The 12228-nt window shown below is 35.4% G+C and overlaps 1 protein-coding gene across 6 annotated transcripts in view; it reads left to right on the top strand.

Moving 5' to 3' along the window:
- SOCS6 (suppressor of cytokine signaling 6) overlaps nucleotides 1-11978 on the top strand; it is a 28481-nt gene extending 16503 nt beyond the window's left edge. For 3 of the 6 annotated variants that reach the window (XM_086893915.1, XM_086893926.1, XM_086893937.1), the window contains exons 2-3: nucleotides 4870-4986; nucleotides 5955-11978. In XM_086893915.1, coding sequence (XP_086750041.1) covers nucleotides 6080-7684 — 1605 coding nt within the window. In that variant the 5' untranslated portion in view covers nucleotides 4870-4986; nucleotides 5955-6079 and the 3' untranslated portion in view covers nucleotides 7685-11978. The remainder of the gene's footprint in view (nucleotides 1-4869; nucleotides 4987-5954) is intronic. The other 3 variants (XM_086893906.1, XM_086893948.1, XM_086893959.1) reach the window with 1 other exon arrangement.
- The last annotated feature ends 250 nt before the right edge of the window (nucleotides 11979-12228 follow it).

Consider the following 12228-nt stretch of genomic DNA (forward strand, 5'->3'; position numbering starts at 1 on the left):
TAAAGGGCATTCTTTTTCAGCAGCAGTCCAGGGAAAAGCAGTCTAGGACTAGACTTTTCCAGTGGCTGTTTTCCCGGTTTTGCATATTTTTAATTCCCATAATCAGAAGTGACAAAGAAAAATTCCATTGTATCAAGTTTTCATTGTTAATTTACCCCACTTTTCTACATATTATCAAAGGTGTAGCTTGGTTATTCTTTGCTAATGGTTGGTAGTGATTAGGGTTACTCTTTAATGTGTTAGAACAGTAGTGCCCATGGACTGTCTTCTGTTTAAGCTTTGTAAAAGGAGGAAAAAAATTAGGAGAGATATTAAGACTAAATTACATGACTTACTGTTGGTTGATTTAAGTTGTAATCTGTATAAAACCTGTTCAATTATATTGCCCTGTAGAGAGGTTGACCATACTTTCCTCAGCTGCTCAAATCTTAGAGAGTAGAGGTTTAAATTTGTGGTGAATAACTCACTGTTCAGGTCTTTGATTAGTTAGCTTAAAAATAGGAGGCTTTAAGTACTCTTAAATTGTTATAAATGTAATGTACTGCCAGATGAGCTGCTTGTCTGTTTTTTCCTTGTTCCAGTTTTATATGAATTGTACATCTGAGCCTTGCACTCACTAGAAAAGCAGGCAGGCAGGTCAGAAGGGCTTCTATAAAATTTGTGATCGTCTCAGGAATATGTTCATCCATTAGCAAGCAAGCCTCTACTAAGACCATTTATCTTTTTTTGTTGTTTTCAAGGTATAAGAGTATGCAATGGAATTTAGATTACTTCATTTAAAGACTCTTCTTACTGAAAAGGAGTATAATGTAGGAATTTACATGAAGATCAGCGAAGGGAGAAACCTCACCATCTTCAGTGTGCTTATGGCATATATAGTGAAAAAACAAAAAGTTGCCATGTAGTGTGTATGTTCTTTCAAAAACTGGTGATGATACTGAATCTCTGTGTATTTTGTGTGTAGTTTTTGTACTCATATAGCCTGAAATTCTAGTTTCAGTATGAAAACTAGTATGAAAGTACATAACAGTACTTGAGTCAGTATTTTGTTTAATGTTTTGAAGAAAAGTTTCAACAGTGATACAGACATACTTCAGTTTAGAAGTAAAGTTGATATGAATGAGTATGGAGAGCAACTTCTTAATGAGTCATATTAATAGATTCAGTAACTTTGGAGAAGATGTAGACACTTAGGAATTTCCAAAATACAGCACTCGAAACCTGCATTACCTTAAGATGCTGTTTTTGACATGCTCTTCCAAAGAATGCATGAATATATTTCACTGCGAATTTGGGGAAAGCAGGGGAATAACACCTTATACTTCAGCAGATTAGAATAGGCTTCATTATCTGACTGTAATGAGAACCTAGTGCTTGTCATACCTAGGAATGCAAAAAAAGTCACTTTTGAGGTGTTTTTAGTTATTTTCCTAGTATTAATAATTATGTTAAAATAAGATAAATTGAAATTTTAAATAATGTAAGTCGTCTGATGATCCAGTATAAGAATAAAGATTATATATTTCTCTGTGAAAGACAGACTTTACAGGAATAATGCAGGATGATATGGGTTAAAAAAAATCAACTTTGGTGCTCAACTGTTTCACTTTATGGAAATAAATAAACAGATTAGCATTTATTTTAGAAAAGTTATCTGAAGTAGTATTGACTAATAATTTGAAATAATTTTTGTGATGATATTTTTATCAAACTTTTTAAGGACAATTCTTTGCTTGAACATGAGGTGTATTTTGCTGTATGTTTTCAGTATGGTGTTTTCTATCCTAACTCCTTGAAGTTAATCCTTAAGTTTATTTCTATTGTAGTGCAGTTTGGCACCATTGTCTATAATATTTGTCTTGGGAAATGAGTATACCTAATATAAAAGTGTGAAAAAGATGAGGAATTAATAAGTACAGTATAATCAAACTTTTTTGTTGGTGTACTTTTGCAAACACTTCTTCAAGACAGCTATATGATTCCAATCTACTGAAACCATTTTGTACCATCGAACTGAAACTACTCTGAAATGTTGGTATATTCAAATCACATTTGCAGTATCTGATAGATATTTAAAACTTCCCTAATTTTTCATACATCAGTGCTGGCCACCATAATAATTAATGTGCCATTTCATGGCCTGCTCTTCAGGTTTCCAGGAAGCAACCTGTGAAGTGAACTTTTAGCCCTAATTATCTTTACTAATAATTTTGCATTTTATGTGATTGATGAATGTTCCTCTTCCTCCAAGTACAAATTTAGTTTTCTTTATGTTCCTCTTCCTCCAAGTACAAATTTAGTTTTCTTTATTTTTATGTTCAAAAGAGGACATGGTGTTTTCTGGATAGTCATCTGATAGTTTTCGTCCAGAGGCCTGGCCTCTATTTTGTTAGCCTGCATAATACTAAAGATTCTGAGATGCAGAATTTGTGATGAAAGTTTGTAAGTTTGAATTTCATTCATCCACATTATTCTGTGCATTAAGATCTCATTCTTTTTCTCTATTTGATTAATCTCTCATTTTCAGTCTGTGTGTTCCAGGTGTTTCTGCACACGTAGTCACCAGGCTTTGGGAATATATTGGTAGAGTTCAAGTCTGTTTATAGTTGCAAATACCTGCCAGAATTTCTAGAGTTGTCTCTTTTTAGTCTGTCTAATTCCCTGTACAGCAGATGGCACTGGAAGAGGGAGACTTCAGTCATGCCGTAATTTGTGCAAAATACTAGCAAAGCTGTTGCTGTGCTGAGGGTTGTGAAGAAGTTGCATAATTCATTTTAATGTATTCCAGGAAGGAGTGTATGCCTGGGTTCTTCTGCTTCAGCTCTGTTAGATGCAGACTGTAAAGAATTCTAGACTTGCATGCATATGAGTGTATCATATATTGAGGGCTGTTTATACAGCATTTTTAAACACTTTGATATGCAATGCAGAATTAGCTTGTACTATTTAAGTACATGCAAAGAAAGAGGAGTATTGGGATCAATTAGGGTATTTGACTTCAGGGTGTTTTTTTTTTTCTCCTGTCTTGGATACAATATGTATAGCAGGTATCATAGAGTGGGGTCTGTATGGACAACTTGTTTAGAGACTTGCTGTCATGATGTGAGTGTGTTCCATTTACTTTGGAGAGCTTAGACCTGGACTGTCACTAGATTTTTATTGTCTTCTCAAGCATAAATGAACTGGGCTTTTGGGTAGTTGCATGTTGTTTATGCGCTTTACAGTTGATTATCAAACCTTTCTTATATCTTGGCATGCAATTTTACAAGGATACAACTTATAAGCCATGCATTTTATAGAATGCAGAATATACTGAGTTGGAAGGGTCCCATCAGGCAATTGAGTCCAGCTACTGCCTCTGAGCATGACACCCCAAGAGTCACACCATGGGTTTAAGAGCATTGTCCAGACACTTCTTGAACTCTGTCAGGCTTTGTGCTCTGACCACTTCCCTGGAGAGCCTGTTCCAGTACCCAGCCACCCAGCATGAAAAACCTTTTCCTGGTGTCTAACCTAAATCTCCCTGGATTCAGCTTCATGCTGTTTCCTTGGGTCTTGTCACTGGTCATAAGAGTGAAGAGGTTGGTATCTGCAGACAGTACCTTCCACAAGAAGGAGGGAACATTTCTGGAAAAGCGGAAATAGTATCAGCTTGTGGATGTCAGAAGGAGTTGGAGAACACTGCTGATTTCACAGGTGACGCTAATGTGACAGTTCCCAGGCTTCTGGTACTACATACACAAAAGCACAGTTAAATTTATCAAATTAATGACTCAATTTATCAATGCTCTGACTTTGTTAGTTTAGGAGAAGCATGCAATCCTAAAGTTATAATTTTCACTCATTGTGTAGTTTAATTTGGTTATATATGACAAAAAGTTCTATAAATTGGGAAGGTGGCAAAATTCAAATAGTTGAGGAATAGAAGGTCAATGACATTCTGAGTCTCCTTTTTATTGGCACGTAAGTCTCCCTTTATCTGCACTTGTAGGAAAGTAAACATAGTGTTTTAACCTTTGAAAATTCATACCCTTAACTCAGGATTGTGTTCAAATTATGTAAATGGAGGATGGTGTTTTAGAATTTCATGACTCGTGATACAACAGATATGTTAAAAGTGGAAAATAACTAGTGAACATATCATAAAATACTGATTCTGTTTTTTTAAGGTCTTAATTCTCATTTATAGCAAGTAATTGATTCTTAGGCTTTTGTCTAGGCAGTTTTTGGTCATGTTTGGTCTTTGCTGGTAGAAAATAAATCAGTTTAGGGACAAGAGAAACCTAGTTTTTCCCCATTGAAAGAAAGGAAAGTGTTACTTAATTTGGTAATTAAGAAAATGAAATGGAAAGATATAAATGTGCTCTAAAGATGGACTTGGGAAATATTGGAGATTATGACTAGGACACAGAACGAGTCTTTGAAATAGGTTGATGCAGATAGGGCTAGGGTACCATCCATGTAAATGAATTTTTACTGCTTCTGCTTTTTATGGAGCAATGTCCATCCCTCCAGCATCAGGGCTTTACTTAAAATTTTTCAAGGTGTTTTGAAGTTCAGAATCCATAGATGCTTCACATTGCTTCTTAGTTTGCTTTGGATGTGATCCTTTAACCCTTGTGTACTTGAGAACCACAGAAGTTGGGCTGGGCAACGGCAATAGGCAGTGCACTGCTTTTTGGTTATAGTAATCATTGTCCTTCCATGCTTTTATGTATTTTTTGAATGCTTGTTTAAGAAAAAGGTATTGTTTAGTTGATAAAACTTATTTCAGTCTATTGCACCATTTTTCTCAGTATGTTTGTATTGTGATACTCTGGGAGAAAAGTGGGAAGTGCGTATATAAGGGCTGTTTTACTTTCCCCTCAGTCCACCAAGGTTGGAAGATTTCTTGAAAGATTCTTAGACTCCTTCAGCTTGCCATGCTTAGCCTGGAGCCAGGCTTACTGCTGCAGGTTGTGCTGCTAACATCGCACATATTTGGAGGTACGTGGAATAACAGTTACTACTAATTGTAGTACCTACTTCTGTGCGAGTAGCAACTTCCCTCTCTTCGCTTTCCCATGCATAATACTCCTTGTTTGCTGAGTTGTTTACTTTGGAAGGTCTAGCTAAAATTCAAATGAAACAAACCAAGCCCTCCAAAAACACAGACAAACCTCAATCAAGAGAAATAACAATCCAAAAGATCAAATTTGTGGGTACCTGATTGTGCAAGATGCCAGGTGGGAGCAGTTGACTGGAACTCCAGCAGCTGTGCCCACTAGGTCTTGGCAGAAATACTGAAGGAAGAAAAGTTCTAATAATTTTAGGCAATAAGAACCTGTGACTTCGTCTTCTGTGCCTAAAACAGATTGGAAATCTTTTCTTTCACAGAAATTCAGGAGGGGACTTGCTCTAAATGTATGTTACTTTGCTATTAAGGAAACCATTTTTTCACTACAGTTAGTTTATCTATAAATATATAACCTTCTAAATATTACTCAACTTTCTTGTGTAGAGAAAAAATAACCTTATATGACCATGTTTTTAGGACCAATCACAGTTTAACCTGCATGTAGGAATTCTGTTGAATAGAATGTTTTCTGTAGTTTTATCTTCTGTAGTTACTTGTGTGGGGATGTTTTAGGAGCCTTTGGAAAGAGTTTATGTGTTAGAAAATTATAAATAAATGCATTAAATATGTGTGCCTGTGAGTGTAATATAAGGTGTGTGGATGTTTCAAAAAATACCATGCTGAAAGCAGAATGAAGTTGTGGAGATCTCCAAGGCTGTTGTAGGAGTTGAAATTTTTGAGCCTGACTGTTTCAAAGTCAGCTCCCTATTTTTACTTTTATGTGATGCCCATTGTTAAAGTATTGCAATTTCTGTTTTGCTTGGAGAGGGGGAAACCATTATAGATAATTTTTGAAATATTTCTTTTGTGAATTTAATTGTTTTTTATTTGTTTCCAGGAAATGGCTCTTGAAGTTAAATGAGGCTGGATAAAACACATAAATGAAGCAGAAGCTGCTCTTCATGTGTTAGGGCTATATCACCGCAAGCACTGCTGATCAGCCAGATTTGGTAACTTGTCATAATGAAGAAAATCAGTCTCAAAACAATTCGCAAGTCCTTTAACTTAAATAAAAGTAAAGATGAAAGTGACTTTGTAGTGGTTCAGCAGCCATCATTAAGTGAATTTGGAAAAGATGACTCCTTGTTTGGCAGCTGCTATGGTAAAGATTTGGCGAGCTGTGAAGTCAATAGTGAAGATGAAAAAGGAGGCAAAAATAGATCAAAAAGTGAAAGTTTAATGGGTACGTTAAAAAGGAGGCTTTCAGCAAAACAAAAACAGAAAGGCAAAGGCAGCACACCATCTGTAAACTCTGCAGATGATGACACATTTTCTTCCTCATCTGCTCCAATAACCTTCAAAGATGTGCGAGCTCAAAGACCTCTGAGATCCACTTCCCTCCGTAATCACCATTACAGCCCAACTCCGTGGCCCCTTCGACCTACAAATTCAGAAGAGACTTGCATCAAAATGGAAGTGAAAGTCAAGGCCTTGGTCCATTCCTCTAATCCAAGCCCAGCCCTGAATGGTGTTCGAAAAGACTTCCATGACTTGCAGTCAGAAAATGTGTTCCAGGAACAAACCAATGCATTAAAAAATACGGAATCTCAGAACGGGGACTTGCATCTTCATATTGATGAACATGTGCCTGTAGTTATTGGATTAATGCCTCAGGACTACATTCAGTATACTGTGCCTTTAGATGAGGGAATGTATCCTTTGGAAGGATCACGTAGTTACTGTCTGGATAGTTCCTCACCCATGGAAGTTTCAACTGTTTCTTCTCAAGTGGGGGGAAATGCTTTCCATGAGGATGAGAGCCAAGTGGATCAGGATGTAGTCGTTGCACCGGATATCTTTGTGGACCAGACGGTGAATGGTTTGTTGATTGGTACCACAGGAGTCATGTTGCAAAGCCCAAGAGTTAATCATAGCGATGTCCCTCCACTCTCACCTTTGCTACCTCCAATGCAGAATAATCAAATCCAAAGGAACTTCAATGGATTAAATGGCACAGATGCCCACGTGGCTGAAAGTATGCGCTGCCATTTGAATTTTGATCCTAACACTGCCCCAGGAGTTGGAAGAGTTTATGACTCCGTACAGAACAGCGGTCCTATGGTTGTGACTAGCCTCACAGAAGAACTGAAAAAACTTGCAAAACAAGGATGGTACTGGGGCCCCATTACACGTTGGGAGGCAGAGGGAAAATTAGCTAATGTGCCTGATGGCTCGTTTCTCGTTAGAGATAGTTCTGATGATCGTTATCTTTTAAGTTTGAGTTTTCGTTCCCATGGAAAGACTCTTCATACTAGAATTGAACACTCAAATGGTAGGTTTAGTTTTTATGAACAGCCAGATGTGGAGGGACATACATCTATAGTTGACTTAATTGAACATTCAATCAGGGACTCTGAAAATGGAGCTTTCTGCTATTCAAGATCCCGGCTGCCTGGATCTGCAACTTACCCAGTGAGACTGACAAATCCAGTATCCCGGTTTATGCAGGTGCGCTCTTTACAGTACCTGTGTCGTTTTGTAATACGTCAATACACCAGAATAGACCTGATTCAAAAACTGCCTTTGCCAAACAAAATGAAGGATTATTTACAGGAAAAGCACTACTGAAAGCTTACGGGAATCTTGCATCTTGCACTTTGGGAACAACAACAACAAAAAGAGATTGAACTACAGTTTACAGACTTTCATTATTATCAAAATCTTTTGCTGCCATAAAAATATTTCATTTTTGTGTGTAAAAGAAAAGTAATGCATTTGGGTTTGTTTGTTTTAGGGGGTTTTGTGTATTTTGGGAGGCTTTTTTTTCTTGTTTTGTTTTGTTGGAAAGAATGATCTCGTTTATTTTTAGAAGTGTGAAATAGCTATCTTTCATCAATGTGCAGATTAATCACAATGTGAATGATCAAATTCTCCTTAATTTCCCCCAAGTCCTTTGCTGCTATCCACTGTGATTTTTATGCATTGAAAGCACATTTCATGTGTATTCAACGATAAGTAAAAGTCAAATGAAACTTGTTGAATGGATTTTATTTTTTTTTCCTTTAAAACAACCTCTGGAAAAAATTATCATGGATAAGGAACATATTGGTATTCTAAATTACTGATTTTACATCTAAGTTAAAAACTGTTTCCTAGTGTTGTAATTAGACATTTCTATAGAGGTATGCCCCAATGTATAGACAGAGCTGTATGATAAGAACATGGTTATGCAGCATATCTTTGGGAAAAAAAAAGCCTTCCTCCTAAGCCTTGTAATGTCTGTACACTCTTGTGTTTGAGAAGGTTGGTTCAGCCTTCTTCTCGTCTCAGTGTTTTGTCCTCTAAAAATGGCCTTTAAAAAACAGTCTATGAAAGTCAATGTATAGTACCTAGAAGGAAATTGTGGTATTGGGGTCTTGTAAAATATAACCTTTTATAATCATGCCATCAGTTAATAAATGAACACCTACCAGGTCCCCTTCTTCTTTACATTTCTGCTTACTCTTGAAGAGTAAGGGAGGGAAGTTTCCTGGATTTGTAGGAAGACTCTAGGAATTGTTATCATGGGAACGTAAATTTATAAGCCATTTTGGGGATGGGGTAAAACTTCTAATAGGATGATTTCTACCATATTTATATTCAAGCTACTTGAAATTTTATAGTTTCCATTTTTCTACATTTTTCTTTTACTTCAGAAAGTACAGTAATACACTAATGTCCTTTGGATCATTTTCCCCTTTTTTCTGTGTCCTTTGAAGAGGAAGAACAGGACTGGTAGCATTTTAAATGGAAGATGTTTAAAATGCATCTCTAAAGTGCTATTTTCCTAGCCTTTGAAATTATTGGGAAGAGATGTTTGGATATACAGTGACCACAGAAAATGTTCAGTTTGCTGTCATGAAATATGTTTTGACATATGAAATATTGAATCAATTAAGTAAGTGTTCATGATATCTGTCAAAGATTCTGGCATTTGAAAAGCTTACAGTTATTCTAACCTTCTGTAGGGAAAAAATTACTTTCAGTGGGGAGTACAGGTTCTACACTGTAATATTTTCATCATGCAAGGTTAATCCATGGCATTTTCCTGTTTTATTTTGGTTTGGTTTCCTGTTTAGTTTGGTTTTCTTTTCTCCCATGTTTCTATCACTGTTATGAGTTACTTGCTATAAAGGGGTCATAGCTGGCTTGGGAAGGAGGCCTGCCTCTGCCTTGCTGAGAGGCCTTTCTTTGCATGCCTCTGCCCCACGGTTTCGTATTTTAGAATGTCATATTCCCAATCTCTGGTAGAAGTGGTTAATGAGTAAAGATCACCTTAGGAAAAAAAGTCCATCTTTGATACATCTTTCTTGTTTGGGTCATTTTCTTCTCCTTATTTAATCTAGCATTTCTGTCCCCTAAAATGAGACTTTAGAAGTGAATACAGTATTGCTGCAAGGTGGTGTAATAGCACTACATCTTGGGTTGCCTGAATTGATAGACAAAATTTATATTTTTTTAATTTATTTTTTTGACCATAATGTTTAACTAAAAAATAAAAAGTAAATCAAAGGTAGATAAGACTGCCTTTGCTTTTAAGGGAGGGAGAATAAGGATTTCCTCTTTAGTCTGATAAAGTTTTAAACTTAAAAAAGAAAATAATCTAGAGCAGTCTATACATGTAATTTGTTGGCTCTGCCAGATATATGTATGAAAGGGAGAATTCTGTTTTCCTTTTTTTCCTCTACTGGCTTCTCCCACTACCCAGTCATGTCTCGTCCCGCCCCCCCCCGTGAATCAGGATCACTAACTTTATTCAAAAAGGCACAATAACCTATTGTATGGTACAGTGTTCTGATTCTGTCTGTGGGGAGGAAAAAGAAAATCATTTTTATGGATTTCAGATGCATACTTTTGGAAGAAAACCTCTGGCATTTTCTTCACTTTAAAAATTCTTTCCCCATACTAGAGGGCCTATGCATTCTACAGAATCTTTGAAAGATTATAGTATATAAAATATTTTCTTTGCCATTTAATACCACTATTGAATACATTAAACATATGTTTATACTATGCCACATGCATTAATTTAGCAGTCATTGCATTGAAACCTGAATATTTGAAGCTATAATATCCTGGTCTTACTGTGGAAGTGAAAAACGTGAAAGAACACACATGCTAAAATTCTTGCCCATGCCTTTATAAATTTCAGTTGTTCACTCATAAGTGATGCTTTTTTTTAAAAAACCCTCTGTTTCAGCTATCCAGTTTTTGAATTGCCTTCCTTGCTGTGTTCTTCATCTGTGAACTTAACCAGGTCAAGTTAGCTTTGTCATTTCCCCACCCTGCTATAAAGCTACCACAAAAGGAACACTTAAAAGAGGTTGAGGTCTATGGTGTAAGAACCGTAGAGCATTTTGCTTCCAAATAAAAACTGGTGGTGATATTTCTACTAAGTTCCAAATACTTTAAATCAGTAATAAGTAGACACAAATACTTATTTTTACAGGTTTTTTTAATCAGAACCTCACAGTATTTTTTCACTGAGGTTTCTGGACAACCAGGAGAAGGAACCCAGAAAAAAATCGTTTAAAAACATTAAAGATATTTACAATTTCCTATTAAAAAGATTAATATAAAAGAAACACAGTAACATTTAGTTATGAATCAACTTAGAAGCACTCAAAATAACCACAAAACTTGTGTTGACTTCTGCTTTGTGAAAATTAGAGGAACAAAGCGTCCGTGACAAAAAAAAGGAAGATGGAGGATATTTTGGGGACCTTTGGAGGTAAATACACTAGGAATAAAAGCTAACAGACTATGATCCTTATAGAGTAGAAATATGGCTATTTGTTCAGCACAACAGTTTAAGGGTTCAGAAGGTATGCTTTTTATGCAATTGAATTGAGGAAAAATGTTTTTAAAGACAAAACTTTAAAATAAAGCTCCTTTTTTAAGTGTCCATAATGATTGACATTATTGATAACTGCTTTACCAATTAGAAGAGTAAAACAACACCTGGTATTTGGAAATAATAGATTTGCACAATTTCCTGTGAGGTTTTCTTTTTGTTTGTTTTGTTTTGTAAGCCAGTGTTATAAACAACTGAAAGTGATGTGTATTCCTTGATCTGTTTGAAGGATATAGCGCTTATCCTGCTGTTGACATAGTGAATGCCATCTTTTTATCAAAATGTAATTCTGTCAGAAGGATCAGAAATGCAATTATTAATTAAACTCTTTGTTCTCAGATGAGCTGACTGTGCATTATGTTAAAGCTGATTTCTTTCTGTGAATATTGACTGCTGGGCTAAGTAAGATTTGTGCAGTTTTTGTTTTGATGCATTTCATCTGTGTGAATACTGGAATTATAAATTTAAAACAGCATACCAGCAATATATGGGCTATGATGAGAAGTATTTCTCTGTTACTGAACTTTCAAATTCTGAGCTAAGCTATAGATGAATTAATGATTGCCAATTTAATTTCTTGAAATCTTTCTATGACTGCAAAAAATAAAAATTACAGGCATTCTTTATAAATAAAAAATGGCCTAGATGGTAGTTCATAATGTGAAAAATATGGCATTGTTGTATCTGGAAAGTGATCTAAATTCTACACAGATAATGAAAAATTCTAAAAGAATTTTTTATGAATACCTGTTGGGTTAAAGAATTTTTATAGATGATGGAGTGCCATGAAGTTAATACTTGCAATCCAGATTGCTGTAGTTTACACTTTTCTCTGTTTCAGACCTGGTGTGCGCTATTTGTACTAAGCACACCACAGAGTGAATTATCCAAAGTCCATTGATTTTAATGTGTTTTCGTTTGTAAACAAAATTATAGTAATTTCTTGCACATTTTTGAAAAATAATTGTATAAGGATTTATGTATCTGCTTCTGGATACAGTGTGTAAATAAAAATTTCATTCACAGAAAGGTTTGTGGAGTATTCTATACGTTAATGACATTCTAAAACAAGAAAATCCTGAGGTACACGTTTCAGTATCTGTCTTAAACATTTAAATTTTAATGCTTACTATTTAAACTATTCTGTATTTTTTAACCCTTGCTAGTTGACTTTCAAAATATTTCTGTATACCAATTATTTTGATTTCTAGTTTTCAAAATAAAAAAATTGCCATGATATAACTAGAATATTAGTTTTGAAAGATCTGCATAAATACTA

The sequence above is a fragment of the Cyanistes caeruleus genome, chromosome 1 (assembly GCF_971803275.1).
Source record: "Cyanistes caeruleus chromosome 1, bCyaCae1.hap1.1, whole genome shotgun sequence".
In the NCBI taxonomy this organism is placed as follows: Eukaryota; Metazoa; Chordata; class Aves; order Passeriformes; family Paridae; genus Cyanistes; species Cyanistes caeruleus.